General features: G+C 41.4%; 2 protein-coding genes and 1 non-coding gene across 3 annotated transcripts; 2 read left to right on the top strand and 1 right to left on the bottom strand.

The window, feature by feature from the left end:
- Nucleotides 1-6,797: 6,797 nt before the first annotated feature.
- LOC141643056 (coronatine-insensitive protein 1-like) lies at nt 6,798-12,038 on the top strand. The gene is made up of 3 exons (XM_074452079.1): nt 6,798-7,596; nt 9,655-10,123; nt 10,789-12,038. Exons 1-3 carry the CDS (start codon nt 7,106-7,108, stop codon nt 11,608-11,610), a joined length of 1,782 nt encoding a protein of 593 aa, XP_074308180.1. The 5' UTR covers nt 6,798-7,105; the 3' UTR covers nt 11,611-12,038.
- Nucleotides 12,039-17,594: 5,556 nt separating this feature from the next.
- TRNAR-CCU (transfer RNA arginine (anticodon CCU)) lies at nt 17,595-17,667 on the top strand. The gene has a single exon. It is a non-coding gene; the product is annotated as a tRNA-Arg (tRNA).
- A 155-nt stretch (nt 17,668-17,822) lies between these two features.
- LOC141643055 (sedoheptulose-1,7-bisphosphatase, chloroplastic) lies at nt 17,823-20,833 on the bottom strand. Its single transcript, XM_074452078.1, has 8 exons — nt 20,470-20,833; nt 19,945-20,061; nt 19,672-19,857; nt 19,461-19,542; nt 19,133-19,354; nt 18,898-18,998; nt 18,574-18,645; nt 17,823-18,253 (listed from the first exon to the last, which is right to left on the bottom strand). The coding sequence occupies exons 1-8, from the start codon at nt 20,581-20,583 to the stop codon at nt 17,978-17,980; spliced, it is 1,170 nt and encodes a 389-aa protein (XP_074308179.1). The 5' UTR covers nt 20,584-20,833; the 3' UTR covers nt 17,823-17,977.
- Nucleotides 20,834-22,521: the final 1,688 nt, after the last annotated feature.

The raw sequence follows: 22,521 nt of genomic DNA, 5'->3' as shown, positions 1-22,521 counted from the left end.
ACTCTTTTGTTAGTTTGTATTTCATTATCGGAGTCATCCACGTCGTCTCGGCTTCGATGTCGCCCACCATGCCGACGGTCTCAGTGATGCTTTTAGCATTCCTGATATCAACCAGCACGGTTCGACTGACATTCTTGATGCTTGAACTGGCAAGTTTTGAGAGAGCGTCGGCTCGGTTGTTCTCGGACCTGGGGATGCATTGTATTTGAAAAGATTTCAATTTTGCAGTGTCGGCTTTTACCCTTTCCAGGTATCTCACCATCCCGTCGTCTCGAGCCTCAAACTCTCCTCTGATTTGATTGGTCACTAGGAGTGAATCTGTCTTCAATACGATATGCTCCGCTCCGGCAGCTCTAGCTAACTCGACTCCAGTTATCACCGCCTCATATTCGGATTCGTTGTTTGAGGCCGAGAAGGTAAACTTCAAGGCGTACTTAAACTTGTCCCCGTTAGGGCTGGTGATAAGGATGTCGGCTCCTAAGCTGTTTGCCGTGGAGGATCTGTCAGTGTATACCTCCCACACACCGGGATGTGATTCTTCTTGGTATGTGCACTCGGCTAGGAAGTCTGCAAGTGCTTGCCCCTTTATCGAAGGCCTCGGCTTGTACTGAATGCCAAAGCCGGAGAGCTCCACTGCCCATTTGATAAGTCTGCCTGATTTTTCGAATTTTTCTAAGGCTTTCTCCAATGGCTGGTCGGTTAAGACCGTCACGGGATGTGCGTCGAAGTAGGGTTTTAACTTCCTTGTGGCAACGACGACGGCGAAGGCCGCTTTTTCAATCAGTGGGTAATTTCTTTCGGCGGCGGCGGAGTGTATGGTCGATAAAGTAGATTGGGTGTTCCGCTTGTTTTCTTCCCGGACAATTACAGCACTGACCGTGGCCGAGGTAACTGCTAAGTATAGATATAGCGTCTCCCCCAGCATCGGCCTGGACAGGGTCGGCAGTGTCAGAAGGTGAGCTTTCAGTTGCCTGAAAGCTATGCTCTGTTGCTCCCCTCAATTAAAGTCTTTATTCCCTTTTAGCACTGTAAAGAACGGAGTGCTCTTGTCGGCCGACCGAGAGATGAAGCGTGCAAGAGCCGCCATTCTCCCGGTTAGCGTCATAACCTCTTTTCGATTCCTCGTCTCCGGTAGGTCCAGTATTGCTTGGACTTTCTCTAGATTGGCATCAATTCCCCTGACGTAAGCCTCGATGTTTCGCCCTTTCTGATCTTGAAACACTTTGTCCACTAGCCTAGTGTAAGTTGCGCCAGCGTTTTTCAAACCGAACGGCATCATCTTATACATGTATGTGCCGTTACCGGTGATGAATACGCACTTAGGCATGTCTTCTTCAGCCATAAACGCCTGATGATACCCTGAGAAGGCGTCTAGCAGGCTCAGCATGGTGTAGCCTACCGTTGCATCAATTAAACTATCTATTCGAGGCAAGGTATAACAATCTTTAGGGCATGCTTTATTAAGATTGGTAAAATCTACACACATCCTCCATGCTCCTGATGACTTCCTCACCATTACAACATTTGCTAGCCACTCAGGGTAAGTACAAGGCATGATAAAGCCTGCCTCTAATAATTTGTCTACCTCGGCCTTGATGGCCTCATCCTTCTTGGCCGAGGAGTTCCTCATCTTCTGCTTGACAGGGCGAGCGGTGGAGAGTACGTTCAGCTTGTGAACGATCACCTCCTGGCTCACGCCTGGCATCTCGGCGGCTAAGTACGCGAAGATGTCTTTGTTCTTCCTTAGGAGGTTTGCGAGATCGGCTCTGAATTTTGGCTCCAGGCCGACACCGATAGTTACGGTGCGTCCTGGGTCAATTTCCATTTGCTCGGTCTCGGCTCCCTCGACCATGCTTACGTTGTTGGTGCTCATCGGATCACCCTCCTGTCGTAAGGATGGGCTCTTCCCCTTCTCTGATTTTTTCGCCACTTTGAGAGATTGCATGTTGCACCCTCTGGCAGATATTTGGACATTGACAATTTCGTCTCTTTCGTCCTTTGAGACGAGCTTTTGCGCTTCCCCCCGGTCCGAGACATACATTAATGTCAAGGCCCGGATGGACATCACTGCATCGGCCTCGCTCAAAGTGACTCGGCCTATTAGAACATTGTAGGCAGACGAACCATCAATGACCACGAACTTGGATAAAACTTTCTTGGCCGCATCGGCTTGGCCAAACATCACCGGCAGTTTGATTGACCCCGGGGGGACCAGGCCGGCCCCGGAGAAGTTGTATAGTGGGTGGGTGCAGGGGCTTAGGTCTTCAATCTTCAGGCCGAGATTGAGATAGCACTCCCTGAACATGATGTTTGTGTAGGCGCCTGTGTCAATCAGGCACCTTTTGACCAAGTGGTTGGCTATGTCTAGGTGGACTACAAGCGGGTCGCTCTGCGGAGCGACGACTCCCTCGTAGTCCTTCTTCCCAATGGTTATATCGGGGATTGTGGAAGCGGGGGTCGCTGTTTTGGGCACAAAGTTGATGGCTTGGTATAGCTCATTCAGGTGCCGTTTGTGCCCATTAGCTGACCCACCGTTCTCGTTCCCCCCGATGACAACCTGGATCACTCCCATTCGCTGGAATACTGATTTTCTATTCGCCCCGTCGGAGCTTGTTTCTGGGCCTCTAGCTACATACTTGCTGAGGGCCCCCTTTTGGATCAGCTCCTCGATGGCGTTCTTCAGATGCCGACAGTTGTCGGTCTTATGGCCGGCATGGCCATGGTAGTCGCAAAACTGGTTCATGTCGCCGTCCCCCCTCGCCTTGGGGGGCCTCGCCCATTTCTGCCCTTCATTCTTGCTTAGGACAAAGACCTCGGCCGGTGATTTGACCAGGGGGGTGAGACTGCTGTACCGCTTCTGGGTGTATGGTCCCGAACTCCCCCCGGCTCCCGCCGAGTTCTGCTTCCTGTTAAATCTCTCGGGTCGTGGTCGGTTCATGTCACGGCGACCTTCATCAACATTGTCCCGGCGGCTCCTCCTTTCTGGGTGCCCAGTTTCGCTGTGGCCTACCCAGGTCTTGTGGTAGTCCTCCACCTTTACGGCTCGATCGGCCATCTTCCTGGCGGAGTCTAGGTTGAGGTCCTCGCATTTGATGAGCTCATTTTTTAGCTCGCCTTTCGGGAGGCCTTTCATCAGTGCGAAGGCCGCCAATTCGGTGTTCAGCTCACGGATCTGCCGAGCTTTTGCGTCGAATCTCTTCACGTAGCTCCGGAGGGACTCGTCCTCCCCCTGTCGGATAGTGAGGAGATCGGATGTCTCCACGGCCCTTCTTTTGTTGCAAGCGTACTGGGCTATGAAGTTGTCTCTCAGGTCGGCATAGCAGTATACCGAACCATTGGGTAGCCCCTTGTACCAACTCTGGGCCATCCCATGCAGGGTTGTTGGGAAGACTCGGCACCATACCTCATCGGGCTGTTCCCACACCGACATGTACGACTCGAAAGCCTCGGCATGGTCGGTTGGGTCGCTATCCCCCTTGTATGATAGGGACGGCAGCTTCAGTTTGGTCGGCACGGAGACTCCGAGGACATAGGCACTGAGGGGCTGTCTGACCATGTGTCGAATGACGCGTGGCAATCGGCTCCTCGCAACCCTAGTCCGGCTTCTCTCCCCGTGGCGGGAAGGGCTTCTTGTTGTCCGACTTTGGAGAGTCGGACTTCTTTCTTCATTTCTTCGGGGCGGGCCTCGTTGCTGCCGCGGCGACGCTGTCCTCCCGCGAGTGGGGGAAGGACTTTGGTCTGCCACTGGCAGCACGGGCTCCGCCGGCGTCCTGGTATGCATGGCTCCTTGTATCGCCCCGGACAGGTTGTTCGGGGTCACTTTATGGGCCCTGGTCACCTGTGGGTGCGCTGCCGTCATCGTCGTTGCGGCGGGGGTGATCGGCGTACTACCCATCAGGTCCAGGAATAGCTTCAGTTTGGCTGCATCGACCACATGTCCCTTGACCGTGACTTGGCCGGTAGGCAGCGGTGTTTCTGGCTCTCTTGGCATCCCGTACTTCACCGGCTCAGTGATTCGGCCGGTGGGGGACTGCCCGATCTCAGAATTAGGAAATGTGTCATCTTGGTAGAATGCGGTTTCGTCACTCACAACTACTTCTTGTTGTTTTGACATCTTCTTAGCTTGCTGAGTGGGTTTTGTGGTTTTTTTTTTTTGTAAGGTAGGTGACCAGCTTTTAGTATGGTTTTCCCACAGACGGCGCCAATTGTTTCGGGTGTAGTTTCGGAGCAGTGTTTTGTGACCACGTAAGCTTGATGAATGACGTCTTTTCTTGTCTCTTCCTCTCGGTCTCTCCTGTAAAGATGAACAAACTGAGGGCTCGGCTTGGTATCGAGCGTACTCACTCCGACGCTCAAGTCAGTAAACTTAAAGAGATTAAGTTGTGTGTTACTTGGCAAAGTATATTGTAGAGAGATAAGGGAGTTGATACCAGATCAATTGTGAGTTTATGGATGAGTTGTCGATTGTTGGATCATTTTCTCAATGAGGATTGAGGAGTATTTATAGACTTTCACCTTTTGTCACGTAGTGGCCAAGTGGCCAAGTGGCTTAGCAGGTGGAAAGACTGTTCTACCTTCGGCCGAGGGACCCATGGCAGGCCGGCTGGCCTGGTTGACTCCATGCCGAGGGGACTTGGATGTGAGTACGCGGATATGCCTCCCGGCTGGCTAGTTGCTTAGCCGAGACCCAAGTGACAGGCCGACAGGCTGAGCCGGTTAGGCTGTCTAATACGTTGACTTGCTGTGGATGTCTTTGACCTTGCTCAATATGTTGACTCGGTCAGCGGGTGCAGAATATGCCCCATCAGTTTTTATTTTTTATTTTGAAATTAAGAATTAACTAAATTAATAGAAAAGTGTGTTAAGTAGGTCTCATCAACCTAGTAGTAAATTGGTTTCATCATTAGAGTAACTTGTAGTTTGAAATTGTTGTTGCTAAAAAAAAAATGATGTGGCACAGGTAAGTTAGTACCAACTAGCTTACCATTAGAGATAAGAGTATTTCCAACGGATAGCTACAATACATTATAGTTTGGTTTGCCCCATCGATTTTTTAAGCTACCCTGCTTGTCAGCTACATACCGCTCCAATGGCGAACTACAACATCTTATAGTTTTTATAGGTCCCACATTCTTGTTTTCATCCAATGAGAATTTATCTTTTTTTTTTAAAGCGATTATGTAGCTTTAGAGCTACCAACGAGCAACTCCAATGATTGCATTAACCATTGGAGACGAAAAACATGTTCATGCTTATAAGCGGGTGTAGCTCTACCAAGCTACATGCTTAACTTGTAGCTTAACTTTTAAATGGTAAAAAAAGGTAATTAAAAAATCAAAAACTAATTTAAAATATATTATTCATTATCATGTGGGGTCTTGCAAGTTACAATATGTTGTAGTTTATCATTGGATGACGATGTAGCTTCGAAGGTATGTTGCTTAGAAATATGATGTGGAAAGACAAGTTACAAGGTCTTGTAGTTTGCCATTAGAGTTGCTCTAAAGCTATATCCTAATTTTTCTTCTCCAATGATAAGCTACATGTTTAGAGCAACTCCAATGGTATAGTGGAGGGACTTGCTTGCGCAATTTATGTAAATTGCCAAGCTACATGCTTACCATTGGAGTAACGAAAAAAATAACCCGCTTACGAGCAACACCTGCTCCAACAAGCTACATGCTTGAAATTGAATAGCTTGTTTTCTATTGGATAATTAGGTTAATGTGGGACCATTCAAAAATTTCAAGCTACAAGATGGTTCAACTTGCCATTGGAGAAGTATGTAGTTTTGAAGCAATATAGCTAGAAGTTTTGACATGACAAGTTAAGCTATATGGGATTGTGGCTTACCACTGTAGATGTTATTATTTTGCGAAAATTGCAAGTGGGTACTTAAAGAGAACCATTGGAGATACTCTAATAATTATCCATCAAAAGAATTCCCAAAATAGAAAGGTAAACAATTGACCGAGACACCTAAAAATAGTAAAGGAAAACAAATGACCGGATGGTGCGTGGGAGTACTCCATTAATAAACAACTTTTAGTTTTTTTTTGAATTTATTGTATTATTCTGTTTCCTAAAGTTCTTAACTGTTATACAAGATACTTGTATAACTTTTACTTGCTCACATATAATTTTCATATTTATTTTGTATTACTGCAAAATTAGTTAGTTATTAAAGTGGATATGTAATTTTGTAGTGACTAAATGATAACTAAACATATAAGTGATCCCACAAAGTAGATGGAAAATGTCATTGCGAACGCCCTCAACACAGTGGTGTACGACATCCTTTATTCATCATCGGTAAAATAAGTTGGAGACATTCCGAGTTTACAGCAATGAAGAAATTATTGTCAAGCGCCCAGGCTAGAACCTCTCTCACCGTAATGGCTTCCGCTTATAAAGGACTCTTAGGCCAAGACGCTTCAGTAACAACATGGACCCGCCTCAGCCTGCCCTATAACCTATCTCGGGCCAGTTTTGAGTCCACCCTCATTAGGCCAACCCATCCCCCCACTGAGGCTATGTCCAGTTGACCTTCTTAGGCCCGGCCTAGCCCGCCTGAACCCTATCCTGATCCCGCCCGCCCGTTTGACCACCCGTAGTCCATAAGCATGTAATGGGAGGGGAGATTGGGTGGAATCTTTGGAGCAATTTGTTAGAATTAAGCTTTAAAATGCAGCATATTATTCGAGATAATACAATAGTAATATAATAATATTAATGGAAATAAAATGTAAAAAAGTTGACTCTTCCCTTAATCAAACAGGCCACGCCCATACACTGACAAAATCATTTATCTATATATCAACCCTGTCTCTCTCTCTCTCTCTCTCTTTTTTCTCCTTTGTATATCATTTGTTGGCCATTCCCCATCTGAGGTCCGCATTGTTGTGTGTATACTGTATAATGTATATCTGACACATTAAATTCCCCCCCATAAAAACAAATTAGTTTCATATATTTCATAATTCCATAATTCCATCTTATTCATAACAAAATCACTCCTCTTTGTTATCAACTATCGACTCCTGCTTTACTAGGTTTCATTTTCATTATCCCAAATTCATCTCATACTACTCTTTCTATTTTTGTCATGGCCAACAATAACAACCACAACCACAACCACAACCCCAACAGACCCATGTCGGATGAGATAATAGGGTGCGTATTGCCATACATTCAAGATCCAAGAGACAGGGCATCAATCTCTTCCGTATGCCGCAGTTGGTTCGAGCTAGATCGCTGGACTCGTCGTTACGTCACTATCGATCTATGCTACACAACCACGCCACAGCGGTTACATAACCGCTTTCCCAACCTCGAGTCGTTGAAGCTCAAGGGAAAGCCCAGGGCGGCTATGTTTAATCTTATACCTGAGGATTGGGGTGGTTATGCACGCCCTTGGATTGATGTCATTGTTAATTTTCCTAAATTGAATTCCATTCATCTCAGGAGAATGATTGTTACTGACTTTGATCTTCACAGTATTGCGTCGGTTAAAGCTCGGGGTTTGCTGTCCCTTAAGTTGGACAAGTGTTCCGGTTTTAGTACGGATGGTTTGCTCACTATTACACGTACCTGCAGGTTTTATTTCTTCTCATCTTTCTTATTCACCTTTCTTATTTGTTATTTGGTTGAATATCGGGATTTTAACTTGGAGCTCAATTCTTTATTGAATATTCTTGCCACTCAACTAGTATTTTAGTAAACTAACGAAAACAAAAAATATCCCAATTCGTTCGTTAAGATAAGAAATTCAATACTATTTATGTAGCTAATTGTGGCCAAACCAGGATTTCAAGTTCAACTATAAATCTTGATTCAATATTAGGGGACCAACTAATATTTTATTGAATAACTCGAATAAAGAAATTCGAATTTTTGTTACTAGAATAAAAACTTGTAGCAGAGTATTGAAAAATAGGATGAATATGAAGAAGTAGAGTTCGACTATTCTTTATGGCGCTTAGGTGACGGAAGTATAATTCTTGACCACGGTGGTTAATGAATTAATGTGTTACTTTACTAGTATAATTATGGATGACTGAATGATGTTTAAGTTGATGGTTAATTGGTTATCAAATAAATTGAGCTTTCTAAATTCCAACCAATAAGTAGTGTCTTCTTTGATGTCATCATGATTGAGCTTAGTTGTATTATTATTTTCCTCTTTTCTATTGTATAATATATCGACTAACATCCAGGTTTATCTACTCATCTAAATTTTTATTATAAATTTCTGCCCTTTAGAGAGAATAAATGTTTTAATTTTTTGGGGGAAGAAGTTGTGCATTTATCATCATTTTTTGAAATTGGAATTTCGAGCTGTTAAAAATGGTTGATTATTTAAATTAACCGACAAGACTTGGGTATACATGACTGTTTTGTGATTACTCGAGTTCATACTAGGTCACAAGTGCACCTCTGTTAGTAATGTTCACTATTTATGGTCACTTTTTGTACGTCGCACCTGCACGTTGTCACACCCAATAACTACTGTTGTAGTAATGTGATGGGTGGTACCTGAGCAATTTCTCTGACTTTGCAGCTTTTTACTTTGTTTCAAGTTGCAATTGGGCACTTTTGTGGACATAATACATGTTTATCTATACTTTTCTTACCAATGTGTTGCTCATGTATGCATAATCTTGTGTCTAATAACCAATTCTGTCACAAGTTTTTCGCCGTTGATGGTTTTTTCTTTAAAGGTCAAAAGTGATATCTATTTTTTTTTTTTTTTGTTTATTACTCCCTCCGTCACAATCATTTTTTTTTTACCTTGATTGAAATACCTCCTCACCATGAATATAAGGTAAACAAATGACTAAGACGGAAAGAGTAAAATATTAAGCAAGCATAATGTTGTGGTGGTCATAGAACAAGTAGACTTGAGAGGAAAGTCCTAGAGGAATTAATCAATGTGGGTTTAGGTGTAGAGTTTCTTTGATCAATGGAAAGGGAGAATGCTTGATCACATATTCACATCGGTTGAATGTAGGGTATCAGCCTACCAGGTAGCCAGTCAGAAAGCCCGTGCAAAGTTCTATGAACATTATGCACCAAATTTATGAGTGCAATTTTCGGAATTTTGATGACTAATATAAAATCCCCATATGTATCGATTTTGTGAGAATTATGTAGGATGTTATAGTTTGTACACACCTCTGTATTGACATTTTCATGGACAAATCGGTAACTTGTGAGCTGCTAATGATGAAAAGAGACGGTAAATAAAATATAGTCTTATACGTGGTCTTTGAAATGCGTAAATTTGGGAAAACAGTTCATGTGTTATGCGTGGTGCGTCCCTTTGTGCTGGATTTCCTTTTCTGTTTTACAAAATCATGTTTTTGGTACTAGTTGTCTTTAAGTCATCAATGGTGGCGTGTGGATATGGCTGATACGGGTCATGAGTGTTCTACGAGCATGTGTTTACCACCAGACAATTGTTTACCTTTCTTTCTCTTCTTCATGGGAAGTTATATGTATGTACCGTAGCGTTATGTTTGATTCTGCTCCTTTTGTAGAAATGTCACTAATTGCTGACCTTAAGACTAACCGTTTTTTTTTTTTTTTTTTTTTTTTTTTTTTTTTTTTTTTTCTGAGGAACCTTCAGACTAACCTTTTATTTTATAAATACAGGAATTTGAGAACCCTCTTTTTGGAAGACAGCACCATCACTGAAAGGAATGGTGAATGGTTTCACCAGTTGGCATCAAATAACACAGTTCTTGAAACACTGAACTTCTACATGACTTTTCTGGAGCAAATTAGCGTTGAAGATCTGGAACTTCTAGCCAAGAAGTGTCCTAATTTAAACTCTGTCAAAATTGGTGACACGGATCTAGTACAGCTTGGCAGATTTTACCGTCTAGCAACTTCATTAAAAGAGTTCTGTGGGGGCTCATTTTCTGAAAACCAAAACTATGCTGATATCTCATTTCCTGCCCAACTGAGTTCGGTCGGTCTCATGTATTTCCAAAAAAATCATCTGCCTTTACTTTTTCCCGTTGCTCAGTCACTAAGGAGTCTGGATCTAGTTTATGCATCACTTTGCTGTGATGGGCACTGTGATCTCATTCGTAGATGTCCGAATTTGGAAGTTTTGGAGGTATGTGACACTTCTTTGCCCTGTTTATATGTTCATTTTAGTTATATGTTTTACTTACCTCAAAAATCTTCAGGCTAGTTTGAGAGTTACTTGGCCATTAGACTCGAATCTCAAGAATATTGCCTACTTTTTTCCTTCTTGGTATCCCTCATTTGAAATTCTGTCGAAATTAAGACCAACTGCCAGTCCTCTTTGAACCAGGTCCAGTGTCTATTTGAGATATGTTTTAGATGTCAATTCTTTTTGAAAGACTAGTTAACTAGTACTCTGGAGCAACGGCGATGATATACGGCCGGATTGATATTAAATCTTCAAATCTTTCCCTTACCAAAACAACCCTTTCCTTGCTTTGACTTGTGTTCTTTTAATTTTTTTTCCCTTCCATGTTTCTTTTTGTGGCTTGGGTGATTGGTCTTAGCAAGGTAAGTAAACTTGCCAACCAAGTGCAGCAAAAGGCAAATGTTGAAAGCTTTGCTATAGATACAATAAATAAGAAAAATTCTTGCGTCCTCCGGGAGGACCGTACTCCTTCACCTATTCCCTTTATAATATTCTGTTTGGTAGACTCAATTTAGGTGAACGAGTACGGTCCTCCCGGAGGACCCAAGAATCTCTCCAATACATAATGCCAAAATTCTTGCGTCCTCATTCTGTCTTTTTAACAGACTACTAATGTAATTGGTGATGCGGGATTGGAGATTGTATCTCAAAGTTGTAAGAGACTGAAAAGACTACGCATTGAACGAGGGGCAGATGGTGCAGACGAACATGGAGTGGTAGAAGACTCGGGTGTAGTTACTCAAAGGGGGTTGATCGCTATCGCAGAAGGATGTCGAGAGCTAGAATACCTAGCAGTTTATGCTACTGATATAACAAACGAAGCTTTGACACGTATAGGAGCGAACTTGAAAAGTCTAGATGACTTTCGTGTTGTTTTACTCGACAAAGAAGAAACAATTGCTGATTTACCCCTCGACAACGGAGTACGAGATCTTCTACAAGGTTGTCAAAGTATGAGAAGATTTGCCCTGTATCTTAGGCAAGGAGGTCTGACTGATGTTGGTCTTAAGTACATAGGCCAATTTAGTCAAAACATAAGGTGGATGTTATTAGGATTTGTTGGAGAGACCGATACAGGACTTCTCGAGTTCTCTAGGGGTTGCCCGAGCCTACAAAAACTCGAAATTAGGGCGTGTTGCTTCACAGAACGTGCACTGGCTATTGCTGCAACAAGACTAGCTTCTCTAAGGTATATGTGGGTTCAAGGGTACAGAGCTTCACATATGGGAATTGTAGATCTCCTAGAAATGGCGCGACCTTATTGGAACATTGAACTGATTCCTGGAGACCAGTACGACGTTAATGGCGACAATGGCCAGCCAGTTAGGGTTGATCACCCATCTCATATCGTCGCGTACTATTCACTAGCCGGGCAGCGAACTGACCATCCACCTTCAGTTTATCCTTTGGCCCTTCCAGAGCCTTAGAGGTGTGTACATTTCAAGCTTTGTGAGGTTTATATCGTCTCCTCCGTTGCTCACACTCATCTTCAAGTCTTGTTCATATAATTCCGATTTTTTTGTTTTTTTTTTTTTTGGAGAGGGGATTTTGATCATTGTGACCATGTTTATGCAGCTTTATCAAACAATAAGTTTGTTGCTTAATTCTTGTATTCATTCTGGTTGGTCACCATTTATTGGTTACTTGTATACAATAGATTAGTTAAGCTGGATACACATTACAAACTCAGTTTCTTTGCCACTGTTGTTCCTGAAATAAACTTTCACTTGTATTCTTCCAAAAGATTCTTGTTGTTAGTGGGGAATTAATAAATAAATAGTGCCTTAATAGGGAGCATTATTCCATCACTATGTACTGTATTAGTATTATAATCCAATTTGTTTGTGATTCTAAAGTTTGATGCTTGTATTGTATCAATGTTTACCTTTGGGCTAAAGGCAGATGCATATTTTGATGCCTTCTTTTCTTTTACAAAATCTTGCAGTGTTGATATATTCCTACAGTCAAGACACTAGTTATCTCTGAATTATAATAAATCATCTTTTCTCATAATAATTCATAAAAGATGCTTCCTCCATTAACAAATTGATGCTGCATAATTAGATCTTACAATAAGAGTTCCAATATAATCAATTATGGTAGTGCTACATTATATTAGCATCTTCTTAACTGGAATACATGAGTTAGATGCATTGAGGTCCGGACATCCATTTAAATTGATTTTCTATTACGATATTATAGTAATATAATATCGGTTTATATTGTGTAAATATTTTGGTATATGGGTTTTACCATATTTGCTATTAGGAATGTCGTATCTTGTATAAATAGATACATAGGTTGTAATAGAAAGAGACAGAAATACAAAACACTTTCCTAAATACGTTTCTTGTTCTTAACTTGGTATCAGACGTCTAGGTTTTTGTTCTTTTGGGGTTGTATGAGCGGAATCGACGGCGGTCGTCTTTCGCCGGATCATCAATCAAACGTTTCAGATAACTCGTCCTCCGATTCCGATTCTGTTTCGAGTGATTCAGACAACATGGTGAAGGGTGAGAAACTCAGTCCCTATTTTCTTTCCACTTCCGATAAGTCTGGTGATAAAATCATTCATGTTGAATTGCGCGGAGATAATTATGATGAATGGTCCATCAAATTGAAAGGTGCTCTTCGATCCAGGAAGAAAACGGGTTTTATCGATGGGTCAATTACCAAACCAGACGATAAGTCCGATGATCTTGAGGATTGGTATATGGTTAACGCTATGCTCGTTACCTGGATTTTTAACACCATTGAACCCAAATTAGGTTCAATGATCACATATACTGAAGTTGCCAAAGATTTGTGGGACGATATTGCGCAACGCTTTAGCGTCGGGAACGGCCCCAAATTGCATCGTCTCAAAGGCTCTCTTTCCACTTGCAAACAGGGTGACAAGGAGACCGTGACCGATTACTACGGTCGTCTTAAAAAGCTTTGGGACGAAGCAGATAAGTATGACCGGAACCCTGTATGTGATTGCGGTGGGTGTAAATGCGGGATTAATAAACAGCTCGATAAAAAGCGCGATGAAAGTAAGTTACACGACTTTTTATTGGGCATTGATTCTGCCTATTCTACGGTTGTTTCCAGTCTTCTTTTACAGGAGCCTTTGCCCTCAATCAATCGTGCCTATTCCACGATGATTCAAGAGGAGGGTGTGCGTGGTCAAGCCACGGTCATTGCAGGGGCACGCGGAGGCGAAAACAGGGGTGATCCCGTCAGTTTTGTCGCACGTTCTGCAGAGCCTACTGGTTTTGTAGCGACACGATCTGCATCAGTTCCTTCTATGCGTCCTGATGATGAGGGTGCAGAGAATAATGGTCGTCCATGGTGCACCAAGTGCAAAAAATGGGGTCATATCAGGGCCCGATGCTTCGATATTATAGGCTATCCAAAAGGGTGGCGCGATAGAGGGAAGAGTGGCAGCTCTTCTGCCGGACGTGGAGGTTCAAGTGCGAAAAGCAATACGCAGACCAATAACTCTCGTGTTACTGATGGTAAGAAGGATCAACAGTTTGTCACCATTCCTAAAGAACAGTGGGAGGCTTATGTTGCACATGCGAGTGCCTCTGCGTCCAGTTCTCGAATGTCTGGTAAGACGGCTAATGAATTATTTTGGTTACTTGATTCGGGTGCTACCCATCATATGACGGGTTCTATTGATCTTTTGCGTGACATAAAGAATGTCGAGCCATGTAATATTGCTCTTCCTAATGGGAAGTACTCTTTGTCTTCTAAAATTGGGAGCGTGAGTTTGGAAGGGAATCTGACATTAAACAATGTTCTATACGTACCCGATTTCAAGTGCAATTTAATATCTGCTTATCAGTTACTTACCGATTTGGATTGTCTAATTCATTTCACCACTAATTCTTGTTTTATCCAGGACCGCATATCGAAGAAGACGATTGGTCAGTGTGAGCAGAGAGGTCGGCTATTTCTTCTAAAAGCAACTCCAACTGTTCACGCACATTCAGCGAAGGCAGGGGGCGGTGACATTGAGTTATGGCATCGTCGATTGGGGCATCCTTCACGAAGAATAGTTAGTTTATTGCCTTTCATTCGCACTAATTGTGACAGTCATAATTATAATAAACTTTGTGATATTTGTTTACGTGCCAAACAAACAAGGGAGAAATTTATCGTCAGTGAGAATAAAGCTAAGACGATTTTTGAGTTAATTCATTGTGATTTATGGGGAGATTATCGTACTCCTTCGTCTTGTGGTAGCAAATTTTTTCTGACAATTGTTGACGATTTTTCCCGTGGTGTCTGGGTTTATTTAATTAAGTCGAAAAGTGAGGTGTCTCATCTTCTCCAAAATTTCATAGTTATGGTTAAACGACAATTTAGTGTTGATGTAAAAGTGGTCCGAACTGACAACGGAACGGAGTTTACATGTTTGGCTAATTATTTTAATACCCATGGTATTTTACATCAGACTACTTGCGTTGGTACTTCGCAACAAAACGGTAGGGTGGAAAGAAAGCATCGTCACATTCTTAATGTGGGACGTGCTTTACGTTTCCAAGCCGGGTTACCTATTGAATTTTGGGGAGAATGTATTTTGGCTGCAGGCTATCTTATTAATCGTACTCCGTCTGCACTTCTCAAAGGGAAAACTCCTTATGAGGTTTTATTCAATAAATTGCCTATTTATGATAATTTACGAGTTTTTGGTTGCTTGTGTTATGCCAAGCACTCTCGTCGTGATGGTGATAAATTTGCTTCACGGAGTAGGCGTTGTATTCTTGTTGGTTATCCCATTGGTAAGAAGGGGTGGGAGGTGTATGATTTAGAGTCCAAGGATTTTTTGGTCTCGCGTGATGTCGTTTTTGATGAAGCTGTTTTTCCCTTCCTCAAATGTGATACACCTTCTGTTGAGCCACATGTGGAGGTACCCACTGATACAGGAGATGGAGAAATAATTATGGGTGGTGTTGGAATTAGTTCTGAGCAGGGGTCTGATCAGTTACATGAGCCACGAGAGGCGCATGATCAGCAGGGGACCGAGTCGCATGAGCCACGTGACCAGCAAGGGACCGAGCCGCGTGAGCCGCGTGACCAGCAGGGATCTGCACAGACTATTGGGCAGCCCATAAATAGTATTGATCATGAGGAATCAGATTTTGGACGAGGAAAACGACCTCACATACCTTGGTCAAAATACAGTGATGAAGAATATGTCACCGTCTCTGCCCGTGCCTTTCCTAATAGCCACCTTTCTGTTCCGGATCGATCGCCATCTTCAGGTATGCCGTATTCCTTAGCTCACGTTATGTCATGTGATAATTTTTCTATACGACATCGTTCTTTCATGAGTGCAGTTGATAATTGTACTGAACCGTGTTCTTTTCGTGAGGCCATGAAAAATGAACAGTGGCGAGAAGCAATGCGTTTTGAAATTGACGCCTTGATTCGAAATGGGACTTGGGAGCTCGTTGAGTTGCCAGCCGGTAAGAAAGCTATTGGAAATAAATGGGTTTATAAAATCAAATTACGTGCAGACGGGTCTGTGGAGCGTTATAAAGCGCGTCTAGTGGTACTTGGGAACCGGCAGGAAGAAGGAATCGATTTTTTTGAAACTTTTGCACCAACTGTCAAGATGGTCACTGTCCGTGTTTTTTTAGCTATTGCCGCAGCGCGAAATTGGGAATTACACCAGATGGATGTGCACAATGCCTTTCTCCATGGTGACTTGGAGGAAGAGGTCTATATGCGCTTACCTCATGGCTATTCTGTCAATCAGCCAGGTACAGTTTGTCGACTTAAAAAGTCTTTATATGGTCTTCGTCAAGCCTCTAGGTGTTGGTTTGAAAAGTTGTCTACTTCCCTCCTTGCATATGGTTTCACGCAGTGTATCTCAGACTATTCTCTTTTTGCGTACACTGCTCCTGGGATTGAAGTTTATATATTAGTTTATGTTGATGATCTCGTAATTGGTGGTAATAATGCTGATAGTATTCGTCGGGTCAAGGAATATCTTAGCACTTGTTTTTATATGAAGGACCTTGGAAATTTGAAATATTTCTTAGGCTTGGAAGTCGCGCGAAGTGCTTCTGGTATATTTCTTTGTCAGCGTAAATATGCGGTCGATATTTTGCAAGAAACGGGTTTACTTGGCAGCAAACCCGATCAAGTCCCCGTTGAACAGCACCACAAATTGGCTCTGGCGAGAGATAAGTTGCTTGATAATCCCGAGTCTTACCGCCGGTTAATTGGTCGGTTCATATACTTAACTAATACGCGGCCGGATCTATCGTATAGTGTGCATATTCTCTCGCAATTTATGCACCAGCCGAGGCAGTCACATTTGGCCGCAGCATTACGGGTCGTCCGTTATCTCAAACGGAGTCCTGGTCAAGGTATACTTTTTCGGTCTGATTCTTCTCTTGGGTTATCCGTCTATTGTGATGCGGATTATTCAAGTTGTCCGCTAACGCGACGTTCTCTAACTGCTTATGTCGTATTTCTCGGTGGTAGTATAGTATCATGGAAGACTAAGAAACAGCCGACCGTCTCTCTTTCATCGGCCGAAGCTGAGTATCGGGCTATGACCGCGGCTACTTGTGAAGTCAAATGGTTACGGGGGATTTTGCAATTTTTTTGTGTCCCTATAACTAGTCCCGCGTCTTTATTTTGTGACAATAATGCAGCTCTTCATTTAGCTCGCAATCCAGTTTTTCATGAACGGTCTAAGCATATTGAAGTGGATTGTCATTTCGTGCGCGATGCTATAAAGGGTGGTTTGGTCTCGCCATCTTACGTTCATACTTCTGATCAAGTAGCCGATTTATTGACCAAAGCCTTGGGTGCGCGTCAGTTTTCTTATCTGTTATCCAAGTTGGGTGTTGTTGATCCCCACGTTCCAACTTGAGGGGGGGTATTACGATATTATAGTAATATAATATCGGTTTATATTGTGTAAATATTTTGGTATATGGGTTTTACCATATTTGCTATTAGGAATGTCGTATCTTGTATAAATAGATACATAGGTTGTAATAGAAAGAGACAGAAATACAAAACACTTTCCTAAATACGTTTCTTGTTCTTAACTTTTTCATACACAAGAACAGAATTCAATGGCTACATTTCATTTTGAATTCATCGCCACAAGCGAGCTGGAGTGCGTCAGAAAAGTGGAGTGCGAAATGGGAATTGGTTTGGGCGTTTAGGATAAAGAATAACCAAAGGAATAATGTGTATGTATATAGAGGATAGGACTTCGAATGTACTCCGTTGAACATCTAATCTTCTATTGAGCTCAATCTTGTTTGAACCTGACTGCGAGAAGCCGAGAATATCGAACTCCCGTCTCCCAAGTCCCTAGTGTTCAATTCCCAGACAATTGAGCTACCAAGGTGTTTAGTTATAAAACAAACGTTAGTCCATAATTATCAAAGTAGCGCCTGTAGCTCAGCGGATAGAGCGTCTGTTTCCTAAGCAGAAAGTCGTAGGTTCGATCCCTACCTGGCGCGTTACGTTTTTTATAACTTAAATTGCTTTTGAGTTTTGACATAGGTACACCAGAGAGCAATACCACAAGAACAAAAGCTATGGCGAGCAATTTGATGTATTATAGACCGAGTGTCAACTTTAAGAGCAGTTAGAGAAAGGAGGAAAACACAACAAATGTAGAAGTACAGTTTGCTTTACATTTTCATTATCATAGTATACATATAGGATATGATACAAGAAACGAATCTCAACTTCGAATTAGCTCCATATTCATTTAAAGAAAACAAAAAGGCGACAATCATGCTTTAATAAAAATAAAAAATACATTGATTAAGCAGCTACAGGAACTGGCTCCTCAAGTCTAGATGATCCATACAATGTCTTCTCGAATCGGATGATCTCGTTCTTTGATCCGTATGCAACTTGGGTTCTGTCATCAAGGTTTTCAATCACCTTGTCCAGCACAGACTTGGTCCCATCACTGCTATAACCTCCTGCTTTCTCAATTAAAAGTCCTAGAGGAGCTACTTCAAAGAGCAACCTTAATTTTGCCTTGGCTGTAGGTGATGTTACATTTGTGAATATACCTTTCTCCTTCACTATAATCTGCATTTATACACAAAATTCTCGATATGTCATCATAACGCATTTTCAGGATCATTTCATCCAAGAGTAGTAAGCACTAAGCAGAGCAATGCCTCAAGGGTTCCCGCAAATGGCAAGGTATGAGTAGTAATCATGCTAAGAAAATTTCCGTAGCATGATTATTACTAGCTAATCGGAATCATATAATTCATATATAGTGTATGAAGTATGAACTAGGATTATGATTCATTTTATCATTTTTTAAGAGAAATTAGCAGAGGATTTTATAGGGTTTTATCCTAATCTAAAAATCATGCATGTAGAAAGAACTGAAATAGCACCTGGTTAACATCTGGGACCATTCCTCCGGTGTATCTCAATGTGTACTTCTGTCGCACGTAATATTGGATCAACTACAATCAGAAATATACACGATTAGTAAATACTCCGTAATTTACTTATATGGCGGTCTAAGAAGGTGGGCAGAACATAGTTTTAAATCTCAGTTTCAGACTTTTGGTCATTGTGGCGGTTGAATCTCGTTACATACGACTAATATTGTCTCAAAATGCAGTCGTGATAATCTTGTAACATAAGACTAATATCGAAGTACTCCGAATTGGGGACGATCTTGGTTCAGTGATAAGTAAAAGGGTAGTAGAAACCTTGTCATAGTCAGGATTGTCAAATGTTGCTCTTAGATTTCCTGGACAAAACAATTTCCCTTCACCAATTTCTGTTGTCTCCTTAACATGCTGCCACTTTCCTAATAGCACGTGCACAACAAATATATAGGGGGTCAAATATTTAATAGTAGAGTTGAATGAACAATGTTTCTATTTATTGGGTAAATGTTATGATTCACTTAGTTACGCGAGTATCAATGAAAGAGACGCAAACCATCATCCAGAAGAAGAAATTCATGGGTTCCAGGGAAATCCTTGAGAGCCAAGACATAAGTAGTCCTAGGACCATATATTCCCATGGCTGCAGCCACTTGGTCACGGCCTGTCACCCCGGTTAGCTTGTCTCCTGGCCACACTCCAAATATGGTCCCTACCGAGAAGTTTGTGTCGACAATGCTAGAGCCATCGAGGGGGTCGAATGCCACGCTGAATCCACCTATATATTTTTTTACCAAGTTCAGTAGATGAATTTAGTCCGCACTACTAAACTAGAAGCAGTTTTGATTAATTGAAGCGGTACAACAAAATAATAACAAATTAACCTTCAGTAGGGCCTCCCATATCTTGAAGTTCAGGGACTTCCTCTGAGCAAGCATACTTGCAGAAGTGTGAGTATTCCAAGGCCTGCATTGCAATTGCTTATTATGCATCATTTAATTTGTACAGGCAATGTATGTAAGACGGTTAATTTGTAAAGCCGAAGATGATTAAGGTAATAATGTACTATGTAAGAAGGGTGTGTAGGAAAATTACATCAAAAAGAAGTTTATCAGCAAGCACATCAACAGCAAGTTGTTCATCCCCAAAGGTATTAACACACTGAGTTCCACCACAAGAAGCAGTTCTAACTTTGAAGGCAATGGTTCTAAGTGCTTCTCCCATGCACATCAACACTCTTATCAAACCTTTGTCCGTTGTCGCCTTTGCTAAGAACTCTTCCTGCATGCATCACCAAACCAAAAAGTGGCTTAACTCAACCCTAACTGCTGAAATTAGATGACATAGACAAGTATAATGGTGGCTTACCAAACTGTCTCCAATTGCACATTTGGTTATCCCAGCAGAGTTTGGCTTAACCACCCTTAAACATGATTTTGTTGTCATCTTCAATGATTCTCCAAAGAGTGAGCTTGATTTTAGGCCCTACAAAAGTTTAGCCTTAGCTTCTCAACATTATTGCACAGCAACAACACCATCAGTCGAGCTGGTTCGCAACTCCAGTCGCTCTCCTCAACTTTGAAGAAATAAACCTTGTAATTTTGCTACTCACCACATTTTACTCTTTAATTTTAACTCCTTACTGATGCATATACTTAACTGCGAATATAAGCAGCCTTACCCTTGTGTCAAAAATGCGCACAGACTATTTTCGAGAGACCCATAATAAAGACTACTGAGTACGTAAATAAGTTGTATGAATCTTAGCTTAATATGAATCATAATCTACAAGCATCCATTGGAAGACGTTAATGTGATGGTTCACAAAACACACGTATATAATCGGCAATTTGTTAAAATAAAAACCGAAACAAATGACAGGGAAGTATATACCTTATGGTTGAGTGAAGTGGAGATAGAAGGAGGAGGCAACAAGGCAGTGGAATGGTGAGAAGAAATTCTAGGGAGTAAGATGCTTCTAGAACAACTAGCCATGCTGGTATCCATAGTTATTATCTGCTTCAATTTTCCACAATTCTTGCAACTGATTGATACTCAACTGAATTTAGTGGCTTGAGAGCTTGAGGGAATGGAGCAGTGCAGTGTGTGTAGGAATCAGATTGTAGATAAGTAGTTAATAGGTTTCTTCCACGTGGCCTTAATCAAATAAAATGGATAGTTCTCAAGTAAATGATCGCCTTTCAAATTTATGTGGCCATGGCATTGAGATACTTATGATTTATGAATACATGATCTTATTCAGAATCATTGCTTGGAGTACGATGTTTGTCAATTTGCATCGCCCGGGTCACGCCCAAGTGGACTACGAGTAGGGATGGGAGTCCCACCCTTATCTTGTAGATATTTATCCACCCGAAATTAAATGAGTGGGATATGGATGATAAATTTTTTTCGAATTTAGGGTAGGATATGAATATGGATGAATTTAGGGTGGGATATGGATTATCGTCTCTCAACCGCTTAATCACCCTATAGATATCCGAAATTAATATTTATAATTAATGTTTTATTAAGTTAATAATTATTTAGGGGTCATTAATGATTTCCTTTCAAAAGTATATTTTTTTTATCAGAAATTTTACTTAATTTCAATATCATACTGTTATTTAGGAAAAGTAAAACTTGTGTTTATGTGGATATTGTTATTTTTCACTAATCAAAGTAACTTACTTTTGTTAGTTTAATCAATAATATAATGCGTTGGTGGTTTCTTTGTAGTTGACGTGGCGTATTTGTATGGTCACTTGCTTTGCAAAGACACTTTGTTGTTGGATATATACTGGGTTGCTATTTGCTAACACATATTGTTACTGAAATTACGTATGCCTTTTAATTTTATCGCCACAATTTTTTACGACATATTATCTTTAAATTTTATAAGTTGTGAAAATATTTAATGGGTACCCGCTTCACCCAGTGGATATGGATATGGATAGATGAAAAAATATTAAATAGATGAGGGTGCGATATGGATGACCATAAATTAAATGGATATGGATATGGTTTCACCCCATCCATAACCCACCCATTGTCATCCCTAACTACCAGAGATGACATTCTAAGTTTATGACAATTCCCCTTATCCTACCCTACTAAGGAGTGTTAGAATATTTAATAATATTCGAGTGGCCTATGTGTTTCGGGTTTAAATACTGATAGATGAACCATCTCAACCAAAACCTTAAGGTCATGGTTGATGCCCAACTATTATAAATATTCCTATTACGCTCCCTCACTCAAATGCCCGTTGGGCTTAAAGAGTGCGTGGTTAGTTTTGTACCGGTTCCCCGTACCGTGTACTGAGTTTCCACTTCGAGTTTTTGAGTAGTTTTGAGGTTGCCAGGATTTGATCCGTTGACCTTCGGTCACACTGGCTCTGATACCATGATAGATGAATCATCTCAACCAAAACCTTAAGGTCATGGTTGAAGCCCAACTATTATAAATATTCCTATTAAATACAAGTTAAGTTTATATTAAATATTAAGAGACTTTAATATAAAAGACGACACCATGATGGATCGGTCTCGATTAAATGTAATTAAAGTACGGGAATTATTATTCCATCTTACCTTACCCTAATATAAGTCGTCTTTCACGAAAAGGAACGATCGGGTTCGATTGTGTGAAAAGGTACGTAACCTATTATATCACTACTACAAATCCAGTCAACTACAACGCCCCTTTAACAACGATTATTCACGAAAATCACAATAGACGTTGTAGAATGTATGGCTCGAATTTTACTAAAATTAATTACAACGGGTATGGTTATATAACCGTTGTTATAAGTTTTAACAACGGGTCACACATGCACAACCGTTGTTAATAATTTGGCGCAAAATTGACGCAAAGTTAATAAAAAGTAATCACAACGGTTACTTTTGAAACCCGTTGTTAAAACTTATTTAACAACGGTTGTTG

The sequence above is a fragment of the Silene latifolia genome, chromosome 2, assembly GCF_048544455.1.
Source record: "Silene latifolia isolate original U9 population chromosome 2, ASM4854445v1, whole genome shotgun sequence".
NCBI lineage: Eukaryota > Viridiplantae > Streptophyta > Magnoliopsida > Caryophyllales > Caryophyllaceae > Silene > Silene latifolia.
This window is presented reverse-complemented; position numbering and strand designations above follow the sequence as displayed.